Source organism: Mobula hypostoma, chromosome 4, assembly GCF_963921235.1.
Source record: "Mobula hypostoma chromosome 4, sMobHyp1.1, whole genome shotgun sequence".
NCBI lineage: Eukaryota > Metazoa > Chordata > Chondrichthyes > Myliobatiformes > Myliobatidae > Mobula > Mobula hypostoma.
The window spans coordinates 39,796,897-39,811,930 of NC_086100.1; the positions used below are offsets into that span (position 1 = coordinate 39,796,897).

Here is a 15,034-nt window from a genome sequence, read left to right on the forward strand (position 1 = left end):
CAGCACACTGTAAGCTACGGAGGAATTCAGCAGGCCAGGCAGCATTTATGGAGGAAAACAAAAAGTCAACGTTTTAGGTTGAGACCCTTCATCAGGACTGAAAAGGAGGAGGGCAGAAACCAGAGTGTTTGGGACTATCAAAGTCATGTTACATGTAAATATGGGACTTAAAGAAAGTAAACCGTACGGCATGCATTGCAAATGTCTTCTTCGCACAGACTGAAGTAGTATTGCAATCTTGTTGTCTTGAGCAATGACAGTGAAGTTCTATTCTATTCTAAACTGAAATGAGATAGTAAAGCAAGGAAATGTGGTACACATTTCTTATAGTCCCTTTGGACCTCATATAATGAGGTACATTTTCATAAACGCGTAGTGTTGTTACACCCAATGTTATTCTCACCTAACATCTGCAACAAGAGATTCTTAGAACAGTAATTATTTTTCCCCCACCTGCAGCAGCAGCTAAAGCATCTCAACAGCAGTTCCAGTAGTAACTAACTGATCTAGGACAGACCTGTGATGAAACCTGGGACTAACTGGGTTGATTGGGAAAGTAACTAGGATGGCACTTTTACTTACTGTGCTACTGGAAGAAGGGGAAGTGCAAAGAATTAGATGTGTGCCCATCCTGTGAATTTCCAGGGTCATGTAAACAATGTTAATGTGTTCACTTCCTTCTGCCTGCAATGCTGTCTTGGCACAGCCAGAGAATGGCATATTGCCACTTAGCTTGGTTTGTTCAATAGCTCATTGATTAGACAACCATCAATTAAATAGGTCTCCTGGCTATTGGTCCCGCACAGGAACCATTGCAGAAGAGGAAAACAAGAATACACCAGCTTTCCTTTGATCCACATAGCAAGGGTGCATTAACAAGAATAAAACCCACATCTAATGATAACTCTGGATCTAGACAACAAGGAGATGGTTGGGCAACTCTTTCATTAATCAAATTTGATGCTTATATAGTGGTAAATAACTTGGGCTGATTTCATGCACACAATTCATATGTTATCATCTCTATACTTTTTTGCAGAACCTTATCCTGTTTTTTTAGGGAGTTGTAGTTGTAGTCCCTGGGCCTTCTGCTCATTACATAAACTCTCCCCCTTAAGCGAGTTGTTTGCTTTTAATAAACTTTATGGATCAGTCATAGCCTTTGGTCTATCCCCAACCGATTGGCAGTGAAGTCAATAAATTGGGGGAAAACCTTGCAATATACAGTATTTCAGTTAGTTGCCACTGTTGGGTGGAGCGTGGCAATTGATATAACTCCAAAAGAATTGCCAAACCTTTTCCAGTGAAACCAGTCAAGCAGAAAATGAAGATACAGGAATTTGTTTGTCACCTCTTCTGTTGTTTATGGTAAAATTTCAGATGAAAGTTGCAACATAAGGGGTGGAGGGGTCGGGGAGGGCTGTTGCTTCTGCTGCTACTGGTGTGATGGGGGGAGTGGTTCTGATGTTTCTAGTATTCATTCTATGGGGTTTCATCTTTCGTTGATGGCTGCAAAGAGTAAGAATTTCAGGTTGTATACTATATACATTCTCTGACATTAAATTGAACCATTTGAAATTTGAATTTGAAGATAATCTCAAGGAAGTTTTCAACCTAGATTTTTATCTAATTTAAATACCCAAACCTTACCTGATACAAATAATCCAGTGGACAATATCAAAGTCAGCGCCATGGAACACTGTTACTCACCATAAAGTTAAACTAATCTATTAAATTGTTTTACCATTACATTTGATTATTAAGTGAATTAGCTCCCTAAACATTATTAACTGTATTCTGAAGGCATGATCCCCCTAACAAATTAGATAAGAACTCTGGTTCTGACCTGAATTATTATCAGTCTGATCCGGGTTTAGTTCTGAGCCAACTGGTTGTAAAAGGCTGGAAGGAATCCATCTTGCTTTATAAGTTACCAGACTTCTTACTTGACTGAAACACACAAAACACAGAGATAATTCCTGCAACCTGTTTGGGAACATGCAGATCCTGACATTCTGTACTAGGTTTGAAACAAAGGAAGTAATTTTGGTTACTTGATTGTACCTGCTAGTTTACTTATTTTGCAGTAGAAGTTTATTTTCAGTCACTGACCAGGCCTATCATTGTCACCCATTTTTGAAGGCACTCGCTTTTGTGGTTCTCTTCTGAGCTCCAGAAAATGCATCTGAATGAGACTTCAGTAGGAGCCTCAGCCATGAGGAGCATTTGTCATTTATCTCACTCCAGGGAGAGCATTTGGAAGAGTTAGTGGTGTTCTCTTGCCTCCTCTACCCTTGTCCGTTTTGGTGGTGAGGTAGAGAGTTTGAAGATGCCTGGGCACTGTAACAACAGTGTATTCTGTAGGAATGTTTAGGGTGATGAGTTGGGTGCTGGTCAAGCATGCTGCATTACCTGAATATGACACTGAACTTCCTGAAATGCTTTGGTAATGCACTCATCCTGGTATGTGGAGAGTATTCCATCAAATTCCTGATTGTGCCTTGAAAATGGATTTAGAGTACCTGGGGAAATTCACCCAGTACCCAGCCTCCAGCCTGTGTTTGTAAGCACAGTATGAATGGCTCAGGACATTGATTGAAAGAGATGCTTAGTGATAATAATGCAAAGGGTGAATGGTTCAATTCTTTTTGGTTTCAGATGGCCAGGCCTTTGTGGAGGAGGAGATATAATTAGGGTCATTGCAGCATAAGTAATTTGTAGTTCCGGTGTTAAACCCTTGATTTATCTGGTGAGTCATGGAATTTTCCCATAGCATTGCCCCAAACTCACAGGCCTGTGAGTGAGATTTAAAAAGGAGCACTCATGGGCTTTTGGCATTTTCTGATGGCCCATTAAATAGCAATGCATTAGCAAGGTCAAATATAAATAAGGCAGGTCAAGCAGAGCGGCCTCTGTGTGAGCGGACCAGAGACACTTTGGTGAGAATAGACTTGCATGAGGTAAGTATCTGGTAAGTTCCTTCTTCATTCTTTGTCAGAGCAGTGAGAGTGGCTCACTGTGTTGTGTTTTGTGTGACATGTGGGAATTCTGGGAGATCTCCAGCCTCCTGATAACCACATCTGCACCAGGTACCCCAAGTTGTAGCTCCATGGAGAACACGTTAAGGAACTGGAGCTACAGTTCATTTGGGAAACTGAGGAGGTAACAGATAGGAGCTACAGGGAGGTAGTCACCCCTAAATTGAAGGAGGCAGGTACCTGGGTGACTGCCATGAGAGGGAAAGGAAATGAGCAGCCAATGCAGAGTATCCCTGTGGCCGTTCCCCACAATAATAAGTATACTGCTTTGGATACTGTTGGGGGAAGATCTACTGGGGAGAAACACAGTGACTGGGTCTCCGGCACTGAGTCTGGTACTGTTGCTTGAAGGAGTGATAAATACAGCACTGAAGATGTTACATTCGAAAGCATGCAGTATACAGAATAAGATAGATGACCTTGTTGTGCAGTTAGAGTTTGATAGGCATGATGTTGTGGGCTGAAAGAAGATTATACTTGGGGGCTTAACATCCAAGGATACACATTGTATTGAAAGAACAGGCAGGTAGGCAGAAGGGTGCCATGGTGCTGTTGGTAAGAAATGAAATCAAATCCTTACAAAGAGGTGACATAGGATCAGAAGATGGAGAATCATTCAGGGTGGAGCTCATGAACAGCCAGAGTAAAAAGACTCTAATGGGAGTTATATACAGGCCTCTTAATAGCAGCCAGGGTGTGGGCCACAAATTACAACGGGAGATAGAAAATCATGTCAAAAGGGCAATGTTACGATAGTCATGGGGATTTCAATATGCAGGTATATCAGGAAAATCAGGTTGGTGCTGATTTTGCATCCCAAGAGAGAGAATTTATAGAATGCCTACAAGTTGGCTTTTTAGAGCTGTGTGCATATGAGCCCACTGGGGGATCAGTTGGGTGTTGTGTACTGAATGGGATTTGCTTAGGGAGCTTAAGGTAAAGGAACCCCAAAGAAGCAGTGATCATAATATGATAGAATTCACCCAGCAATTTAAGAAGGAGAAGCTAAAGTCAGATGTATCAGTCTTACAATGTAGTACGTAAAGGGAATTACAGAGGCGTGAGAGATGAGCTGGTTCAAAGTTGATTGGAGGGGGGCACGAGGAGGGATGATGGCAGAAAAGCAAAGGCTGGAGTTTCTTGGAACAATTTGGAAGGCACAGGATAGGTACACTCCAAAGAAGTAGTAGTATTCTAAAGGCAGAATGATGCAACTGTGGCTGACAAGGGAAGTGAAAGTCAGCATAAATCCAAAAGGAAGGGCATATAAAACAGCAAAAATTAGTGGGAAGGTAGAGGATTGGGAACCGTTTAAAACCAACAGAAGCCAATTAACAAAGCCATGAGGAAGGGAAAAAATGAAATATGAAAGTAAGCTGGCCAATAACAGCAAGAGGATACCCACAAATTTTCTTTCAGGTATATAATGAGTAACAGAGAGACTGGAGTAGATATTCAACTGCTGGAAAATGATGCTGGAGAGGCAGTAATGAGGGAACAAGGAAATGGTGAATGAATTAAATAAGTATTTTGCATCAGTCTTCACTATGGAAGACGCTAGCAGTATGCTGGAAGTTTGAGAGTGTCAGGGGGCAGAAAATATAGTTGCTATTACTAGGGAGAAGGTACTTGGGAAGCTGAAAGGTCTGAAAGTTGATAAGTGACCTGGAGTAAATGGACTACACGCCAGGGTTCTGAAAGAGGTAGCTGAAGTGATCATAGAGGCATTAGTAATGATCTTTCAATAATTACTAAATTCAGGCACGCTTCTAGAGGACTGAAAAATTGCAAATGCCACTCCACTCTTCAAGAAGGGAGGCAGGCAGGAGAAAAGAAATTATAGGCCAGTTAAGCAACACACACAAAATGCTGGTGGAACGCACCAGTTATCCAGACCCTCAGTGGTTGGGAAGATGTTGGAGTTGATTGTTAAGGATGAGGTTTTAGGGTATGAAGGCACATGATAAAATAGGCCAAATTAGCATTGTTTCGTCAAGGGAAAATCTTACCTGACAAATTTGTTGAAATCCTTTGAGGAAGTAACAAACAGGATAGACAAAGAATTGGTGGATATTGTGTACTTGATTTTCAGAAGGCCTTTAACAAGGTGCCGCAAGTGATGCTGCTTAGCAAGATAAGAGCTTGTGTTATTAAAGGAAAGATACTAGCATGGATGGAGTATTGGGTAAATGGCAGGAGGCAAAGAGTGGGAATAAAGGAGCTTTCTCTGATTGACTGCCTGTGACTAGTGGTGTTCAGCAGGGACTAATGTTGTAACTGCTTCTTTTCATGTGTTATGTTAATGATTTGGATGGTGGAATTGTGGGTCTGTGGCCAAGTCTGCAGATGATACGAAGATAGGTGGAGGGACAAGTACTGTTGAGGAAGCAGGGAGTCTGCAGAAGGACAGATAGATTAAGAGAATGGGAAAAGTAGTGGCAGATGGAATAAAGTGTCGGGAAGTCCACGGTCATCCACTTTGGTAGAAGGAATAAAAGTGTAGACTATTTTCTACATGGGGAGAAAATTCAAAAATCTGAGATGCAAAGGGACTTGGGAGTTCTCATGCAGGAGTTTCTAAAAGTTAAATTGTTGGTTGAGTCAGTGGTGAGGAAAGCAAACACAATGTTAGCATTCATTTTGAGAGAACTTGAATATAAAAGCGAGGACGTAAAGCCGAGGCTGTATAAGGCATTGGTGAGGCCTAACTTGGAGTATTGTGAGGGGTTTTGGGCCCCTTACTTTAGAAAAGATATGCTGACATTGGAGAGGGTTCAAAGGCAGTTCACAAAAATGATTCTGGGCATGAAAGGCTTATCATATGAGGAGTGTTTGATGGTTCTGGGTCTGTACTTGCTGGAATTTAGAAGAATGGGGGGGCGGGTCTCATTGAAATCTATCAAATGCTGAAAGGCCTAGATAGAGTGAATGTGGAGAGGATGTTTCCTATAGTGGAGGAGTCTAGGATCACAGGGCACAGAATAGAGGGACATCCTTTTAGAGTGGAAATGAGTAGGGGTTTCATTAACCAGAGGATGGTGAATCTGAGGAATCAGCCATGATCAAATGGCAGAGCAGACTCGATGGGCCAAATGGCCTAATTCTGCTCCTGTGTCTTTCGGCCTTATGGTCTGATGTTCTGGGTAAGTTACTTCACAAGGATAGTTAAGTGACCACCTTCAGTTAACTGCTCTTCAGTGTAAATTTAGGTGGCCTCAGGATTTTCTTCCTCCTCTCCACCTCCTCCATTAAGATCTAAAAGTTGTAGTCCCTTCCGTTCCATTCTTCATCCCTTTTGCTCTCTAGCTGTCTGCCCCTTCAGAATCAGAATCACTTTATTGCCAGTATGTGAAACATACCAGAATTGATGGTGGTTTGGTGCCAAGCATAAAACACAGGACAATACCATAGCAGACAGCACAAGAGCAACCAACTATTAACGAGACAATAGTGCAAACAGCCATGAGCATTCAGTAGAATGGTCACATGCACAAATGTCAATAATCAAACTTAAATAAATGTGAACATATGAACAGACTCAATAATTATCAACAGAACAAGGAGAGCAGGAAAAAACATTTAATGGATGTTGTACTGGGACAGTTAGGGTATCACACCAGAGTTATTTTTGTTGAGAACTGGATAGCTACAGGAAAGTAGCCCTGGAGATTTTGAGTAGTCCTGGTGGTGATGGACTTGTAGCGTCTCCCCGATGGCAATTTGGTGAACCTCTACGGGGATGGAGTGAGCAGTATTTTATTCAGTTGGCGATGAACCGGTCTTTTAGTGTCAGTAGCTATCAGCCCACTATCTTCTCCACTGAATGAACCACTCACTGTAACCTGGACTTGGAGAGGGAGGAGGTGGTGGGAAACCAAGTGATGATAGAGGTGGCTACACCACCTTCAATGATGGCCGAGTAAAAACTCACCAGGATAGGCCCTGAGGTGTTAAATTTCCCAAGATGGCATAGGAAGAACAATCTCTGCTGGATTTCCTAGTGATGAGCATAATGTGTTTTTCCCACTTAAACGTATTGGTAATTGTAGTCCCCCTAACTCAACCACAGACACAGCCTGGCCATTAATTTCCAAAGGGGAGCATGTAAGGGTTGTTGTTTGAAGTCAATCCTCACTTTCACTGTCTTGATAGCATTAAGCTCCAAGTTGTTATGAGCACACCAGGCTGCAAGACACTCTACCTCTGTCTGATAGCAGGTCACGTTATTATTAGAGATGAGACCAACTACAGTTGTGTCATCCACAATCTTCAGGGTTTTAATGGATTTGCCTGTGGAGGTACAGTCATTTGTATAAAGTGAGAACAGGAGGAGTGAAAGAACACAACCCTGGGAAAAGACATTAGTTTGGACAAGTCGGGCTCCAGCTTTACATACTGCTTTCTTCCCATCAGGAAGTTCGTAATCCATTGACAGATACGGTAGGGTACACCCAACTGGGTTAGCTTGCTGTGGAGCAACTCCAGAACAATTGTGTTGAAGGTGGAGCTAAAATCCACAAACAAGATCCTCACATAGGTGTTGGGGGAGTCCAAATGTTCAAGAATGCTCGAATTAACTACATTCTCAACTAAGTGATTTGCTTTATAAGCAAACTGTAGTTGGTCAAGAAGAGGATCTGTAACAGACCTAAGGTAGGCCAACATCAGACATTCAAAGGTTTTCATAACTACTGAAGTCAGAGTGACTGGCCTATAATCATTAAGTTCAATGATCTTCTATTTCTTGGGAACTGGAATGATTGTAGCAACTTTAAAGCAATCTGGAATGCTACATAATTTCAGGGAGGTGCAGGAAATTGCCAGCAAGTATATTAAACTTAATTTTTAATTGCCATGACTGATGCTGCTATGTATATTATAGCACTGTCTAGTGAAATCTGTGTTTGAATGAATGCACAGAAAAGAACCACAGAGTGCTAAATGAAAGCTTGATTCAGAGGACCATAAAACCTTAGGAAATAAAAACAGGAAAATTATTCTACCATTCTATAAGATCATAGCTGATCTTTTACCTAACACCAAGCTCCTGCACAAATTCTATTTTTCTCATTTTCCTTTATATCGAAAAATATACCAGTCTCCACCTTAAACATACTCAGCTTCAAAACCCTCCATGGTTTCCCTTGCATAAGTGATTTCAAAGACCCTTTGTGGGAAGATACCCATTCCCGTTTTTGTCCTGACTTGCCAGCTCATTTTACTGAGACTGTAATCTTTGGTTCTAAACAGCCCCACTGGGGTATGTATCAAAAGTATACCCACCCTGCCGAAACCTATTAGATTTTGTATGTTTCGATGAGGCCAACCCTTTTAAACTCAAGAAGATATAGACCCAGTATGTATAACATATCCTCAGGTTTAACAGAATCTTCAGTCACTGCTCGTCATCCATTCCTTCCTCTAGCTCTGGTTGAACTCACCACTTTCCCTCTTCTCCCTCTTGCAGCATCTCAACCACTTCGCCATTTTGTACTGCAAGTTCCTCAGTGGAATTAGATTCACAAATGCCCTCTACCCGGAATAGACTTGGAGTCTGAAACAAAAAAATATATAAACAGGCAAATAGAACCCGAACTGTCAGATTTAAAAACTTCAAAACTAATGTGTAACATCAAGAAAATAGAATGCAGTTTTATAAATGGTTACACAAACAATTCAGCGTAATAATAGAAAATAATGCTAGCCATTCAAGAACATTTCAAATGAAGTCATTAAAAAAATGACATTTTTTTCCGATAAATGTCACAATAAGTAGACTATTCAACCTTGCCCTCAATTAAGGTAAAAAGATTCTTACAGTTCTACTTGATATTTCTTCATCCATATCTGACGAGTTGGAAAACTCATCCATACTTGAAGGAATTGTTTCAAAATCCTCTGAGGTGTCCAATGATGGGATTGTTTTACATGGCCAGCCTGAAGTTACAAGCAAGATTAAAATCTAAATTCCTGTTCGTCGATACAGCCAATAATGACTTGCACTTTATAAACATCTTTATAATATAAAAAACATATTTCCGAGAACTTGCCATTTGTGGCCCACGCAGGTCCTGCATTTCCTTTGGCTCACACAGTTTCCTGAGCCTCTCTCTCCTCCTTTTGGATGCTCCTTAAGTTTTGTGCTATTTATTCATTTATGGGATGTTTGTACCAATAGTTGGGCCAACAATTATTCCCTATCCTTAAATCAGCTGAGCATGGAATACTGGACCATTTAAGAGGACAGTTAGGAGTTACCTCCTTGACTGTTGTTTGGGAATCACATCTAAACTAGGCCGCTGGGGATCCCATATTTCCAAACCCAACTAATGACAGACTGGTAGTTTTCATTATCACTAATTACACCAGGATTTTATTTCAGATGGATTTAATTGTTTGAATTAAAATCCCTAGTTGCTATGATGGGGATTTTAAACTTGTCTCAAGATAAATAGTCCAGGTCTTTTGATACTAATTTAGTAATTTAACTCTCTGCTGCCACACCCATAAAGCTTTAATGTTTGCCAAAGCATTCGGTCTCCTACCTTAACATCTCCTTGGTTACAAGTTTTGGAGACATTTCACCTGTGACATTCCCTTTTTATATCACAATATGAAAGAGGCAATATAAATGCATTTTGCTGAATTGTTGACAGTCCAATACGACTGAGGAACTGTAAAACCTTAATTTGAATTGAGGATGTACTGTTTATAGCAATCAACAATACGGCAAGGGCCAACTTATTAATTTATTTTTGAAGCTGAGTTTAAAATGTTCACACTGAGTCCAAATATGTGGTCAATTTCCTTGGCATACAATGCTCCGTCAAAGGAGTTCTGCAAATTGAGTGTGGGAGAAAGGAAGCAAAAACAAAAAAAAACAAGATGCTTGAGATGGAATGTAAAATAATCAACAGAGTTAATAGAACAGTTTGTACCTATCCAAATGATGCCATTTCTCCATCCCTCAGGCATTGTAAATTGATTTAAAAATGTTAAAACCAAATACAATAGAGCCTTGTAAAAGTATTCAACCTCCAACCCTTGGTTCTCATAAATGAGTATTACAACCAGGGATCCTGATCAATTTAACTGAGAACTTTTATTTGTGGATCACATGTTTCTTTTTTCAAGGTGGAGCCCCGAAACAGGGAGAATTATAAAGCATGAACAATTAAAAATTCAAATACTGAATGTCAGCAGTTCAAAGGTATTCATCCGCTCCTTTACTTAGCTGAACCACCTCTCACAGCTATTACAGTCAGTAGTCTTTTTGGATAAGTCTCTCTTAGCTTTGCACAATGTGGTGGAGCAAGATTTGCCCCATCCTCCTTGCAAGCTTGCTCAGACTGTGCCAAGTTAGTTGCAGAGTGGTGGTGAGCTCTTGGCAGATATGTTCGATTGGGTTACGGTCAGGACTCTGACTAAGCCACATCAATTTTCTTCATTTGATGACAATGATAATAATAATAATAAATACTTTATTGATCCTGAGTGGGAATTTCTTTCATTACTGCAGCAACATTCAAAAACACACTTAGCAGTGTGCAGACTTAACTAAGGATAAAGTACAGAATAATAATATGCACAATAATAATTTACCAATGTGCAATAATAATGTACAAAATAATAAAACAGAGACCATTATATTATGATGTGTGTTCTCCTAGTCAAACATACTTATACAAGGCAATATGTTCTAAGTGAAGCCTTTAACACTTTGCTGCATGGAGCATTTAAGCATTAATGTGTGGCAGATTCTTTACAATGCCCTCCAATGCATCAATCTTGACATATCCTGCAAATAGTCACCATGAGTCATTGCAATAACACAGCTCACTTTAAATATTATCAGAAATTGGTTATGACCCGTGCCTAAAGCCATGTACATATTACAGTACAGGTACCAATAGTATTGTTAATTCAATATATATTGAACTATGTAATTTATATTACATCAGCGGATCAATATGTGTGTATTCCATGAAGTTGCATCGACCGGTACTGAAGCACTTCTCTTGAGCATCAGCATCTGAATGCCTGAGAACAAATTTGCCTCACTAGCTTCTCTTCTAGCTTTCTCTACTTCAAAAGTGACCAAAGTAAATAGTACAAAGACATCCTCAAAACTATCCACAAGGCATCAAAACCACTGACTGGGAGGAGCAAACTGTGAAATACTTGTGAGTACCATTTTGAGGAAGAGGCAGAACGGCGGTGGTGGAGGAAGGAGGAAGTGACCATTTTTCTATATTGGCAAATTTAATTGCACCGGTTACTGTGGTAACATTTTCAGTAATAATGTTAATTACTACATCGTTAGTACGTTTGCAAGAGTTGACATCCAAATTTTAAAAATAAAAAGGAAAAGAAGAAAATAATGAGCTTCTGAAACACACTTCCATATGGTCTTATGTGCAGCATTTAAAATAAACTAGCTGCTCAGACAGTCATGTCCCTGGATCTGCTTTACCTGTCTGTGAAACTGATCTTGTTACATAGCTGGTTGTGCTGTGACGCTTTGCTACAGTCATGAAAGGGTCGGACAGTGGATCTGCAAGAGGAGCAGATGCATTATTATAAAGTTAATGTTTATCGTAAGTTACTATAACAGCATCAGAGTAATAGGTAAACTGGCACAGAGAGACAACTCTGTCGCATAACTTGAGCGGTGAGGTACCTAGGAGTTTATGCCACCTTCATACTGAAACAAAGCATTTAGATTGTAAATGGATGCATGTGCTAATTTAAAATGAATCGACAGTTTATCCATTTTATCCAATTGACATTTATATTAATGGTTGTTCATTTTTACACATTTTAAAATACTGCTAAAATTTCAGAGACTAGATTCAGATTTTACTCGTTGAAGTTGGCTGCTAATTGCTGGATACACTACAACAATTCTAAAGACCTTATCAATTATATTGTCCCAGAAGTTTATTTAATTTTCTAATCTTTTTAAACAGGAAGCTTAAAGCAGTTCACAGTTGTCAGGAAGGAGTTGAAACAGGTTTATTTGTTTATATTTTCATCTGTTCTATGTGTCAACCAATAGGATATGAGGAGTGGAATTGAACGCTTTTGGTAGCTGTAGTTTACATGAATGAAGAAATTGGTTCCAAAGGAGCTGATAAAATCACAGTTGTTGGAAAAATAAAACTGTTAGCTGTTTAGTATCTGCAGAGATGCATTGGATGGCACAATGCAAAAGAAGGAATAGACCATGTTTTTGGTAGAGGTACAGTCGACGTTTCGGGCTGAGACCCTTCGTCAGGATGAAGGGTCTTGGCCCGAAACGTCGACTGTACCTCTTCCTAGAGATGCTGCCTGGCCTGCTGCGTTCACCAGCAACTTTGATGTGTGTTGCTTGAATTTCCAGCATCTGCAGAATTCCTCGTGATTGCATAGACCATGTTTTCATGACCTTAAGAATGAATCCATGTAAGATATTTGGGCCACTGTAAGGGGTGGCACTGGGACAAATGAACCATCAAAGATAGCCCAGAGGATGTGTGAATGGGTTTTGTCATGCTAATTTCCCTCTTTCATCTACCTGAAATTATCCTTTGACACTCTTGCCATGAAGTTTGATGAAAACATTTTGAATAGTAGTTAATTGTGCAGCTGGGCACACTATAGCCCTACAATCTCAACCGTGTAAATTTCTACCATTCCAAAGGTCCTGCTGTTCACTAATGGTGCTTTCCTCCCTATAGACGCTCAGTTCTTCCATCATTTCCTATTTTAACTTCTTATTTCCAGAGAATGAACCTGAATAAAAAAATCTCCAAGAGCAAAACAAAATTGATAGCTCCCTGCAAACTTTAGTGAGCATCAAAGCCGACATAACTAATGTTGGTCCTGCAGTTATGATTACACATCTTGTTCTTGTAGACAGTTACTTACAGATGTGGATATAGGGATATGATTCTAGACATTATAAAAATGTTACCTTTTGATTATTCCTCATTCTTATTTGCATAATCAGGGCTTTATGAGCATATTTCTAACTTCAATTCTCATTTACTTTAGTAATTTATTTTCACCCTCTTACTGCTGGTCAAGAATGAATTCCTAATCAATCAGAATGCATATTCTCTGTTTTTTATTGACATTCCTCTTCATTTTGGCATAACCAGATTAACCAATGGCTTCTAGAATTGGCTTATGGATATATTATTGACAAATTGCGAATTAATTTTATACAATCATCCCAGGCTAAAATTGAACATCTGGCTGGGTGGTGCCATAACAATAACCTCTTACTCAATGCCAGCAAGTCCAAGGAGCTGATTATTGGCTTCAGGAGGAGGAAACCAGAGGTTCATGAGCCTGTCCTCACTGGAGGATCGGAGGTGGGGAGGGTCAGTAACTTTAAATTCTTTGGTGTTATATTTGGAAGATCTGCCCTGGGCCCAGCACGTAAGTGTAATTATGAAGAAAGCAGGGCAACGCCTCTACTTCCTTAGGAGTTTGCAAAGGTTCAGCATGGCATCTAAAGCGTTGACAAACGCATATAGATGAGTTTTGGAGAGTATATTGACTGGCTGCATCACAGCCTGGTAGGGAAACACCAAAGCTATTGAATTGAAAATCCTACAAAAAGTAGTGGACACAGTCCAGTCCATCACAGGTAAAGCCCTCACCTCCATTGAGCACATCTACATGAAACGTTGCATGAAAGCAGCTTCCATCAACAGGGACCCCCACCATCCATGACAAGTTCTTTTCTCACTGCTGCCGTCAGAAAGAAGGTACAGGAGCCTCTGGACTCACACCACCAGGTTCAGGGACAGTTACTACCTCTCAGCCATCAGCCTCTTGAACCAAAGTGAATAACTTCACTCAACTTCACTTGCCCCATCATTGAAATATTCCCACAATCTATGATCTCACTTTCAAGAATGCTTCATCTCATGTGCTCAATATTTATTGCTTATTTATTTATTATTTTTATTTCTTTCTTTTTGTATTTGCACAATTTGTTGTCTTTTGCACAATGGTTAAATGCTCAAATTGTCATGTATTTATCTTCCACTGATTCTATTATAGTCATTATTCTATTATAGATTTATTGAGTATGTCCATAAGAAAATGAATCTCAGGATGATATATACATACTTCAAGAATAAATTCACTTTGAACTTTGAAAAAAAAAACAAAATATTTGTTGCAAACAACAGGAATTCTGCAGATGCTGGAAATTCAAGCAACACACATCAAAGTTGCTGGTGAACGCAGCAGGCCAGGCAGCATCTCTAGGAAGAGGTACAGTCGATGTTTCAGGCCGAGAACTTTCATCAGGACTAACTGAAGGAAGAGTTAGTAAGAGATCTGAAAGTGGGAGGAGGAGGGGGAGATCCAAAATTATAGGAGAAGACAGGAGGGGGAGGGATGGAGCCAAGAGCTGGACAGATGATTGGCAAAAGGGATACGAGAGGATCATGGGACAGGAGGTCCGGGAAGAAAGACAAGGGGTGGCGGGGGGGAACCCAGAGGATGGGCAAGGGGTATAGTCAGAGGAACAGAGGGAGAAAAAGGAGAGTGAGAGAAAGAATGTGTGTATAAAAATAAGTAACAGATGGGATACGAGGGGGAGGTGGGGCATTAGCGGAAGTTAGAGAAGTCGATGTTCATGCCATCAGGTTGGAGGCTACCCAGACGGAATATAAGGTGTTGTTCCTCCAACCTGAGTGTGGCTTCATCTTTACAGTAGAGGAGGCCGTGGATAGACATGTCAGAATGGGAGTGGGATGTGGAATTAAAATGTGTGGTCACTGGGAGATCCTGCTTTCTCTGGCGGTTAGAGCGTAGGTGTTCAGCGAAATGATCTCCCAGTCTGCGCTGGGTCTCGCCAATATATAGAAGGCCACATCGGGAGCACCGGACGCAGTATATCACCCCAGCCGACTCACAGGTGAAGAGTCGCCTCACCTGGAAGGACTGTGTGGGGCCCTGAATGGTGGTAAGGGAGGAAGTGTAAGGGCATGTGT

The 15,034-nt window shown here is 40.5% G+C and overlaps 1 protein-coding gene and 1 long non-coding RNA gene across 3 annotated transcripts in view; one reads left to right on the plus strand and one right to left on the minus strand.

Annotated features, from left to right (window-relative positions):
- The window catches only part of LOC134345271 (uncharacterized), a 65,420-nt gene that overhangs the window by 28,314 nt on the left and 22,072 nt on the right, over nucleotides 1–15,034 (plus strand). The gene's annotated exons all lie outside the window — the stretch shown is intronic.
- The window catches only part of mcf2l2 (MCF.2 cell line derived transforming sequence-like 2), a 338,701-nt gene that overhangs the window by 3,117 nt on the left and 320,550 nt on the right, over nucleotides 1–15,034 (minus strand). The window contains exons 30-34 of one of the 2 annotated variants that reach the window (XM_063045674.1): nucleotides 11,512–11,592; nucleotides 8,857–8,975; nucleotides 8,480–8,592; nucleotides 1,847–1,950; nucleotides 1,352–1,509 (exon numbers count right to left, since the gene is read on the minus strand). In XM_063045674.1, coding sequence (XP_062901744.1) covers nucleotides 1,493–1,509; nucleotides 1,847–1,950; nucleotides 8,480–8,592; nucleotides 8,857–8,975; nucleotides 11,512–11,592 — 434 coding nt within the window. In that variant the 3' untranslated portion in view covers nucleotides 1,352–1,492. The remainder of the gene's footprint in view (nucleotides 1–1,351; nucleotides 1,510–1,846; nucleotides 1,951–8,479; nucleotides 8,593–8,856; nucleotides 8,976–11,511; nucleotides 11,593–15,034) is intronic. The other variant, XM_063045673.1, reaches the window with a different exon arrangement.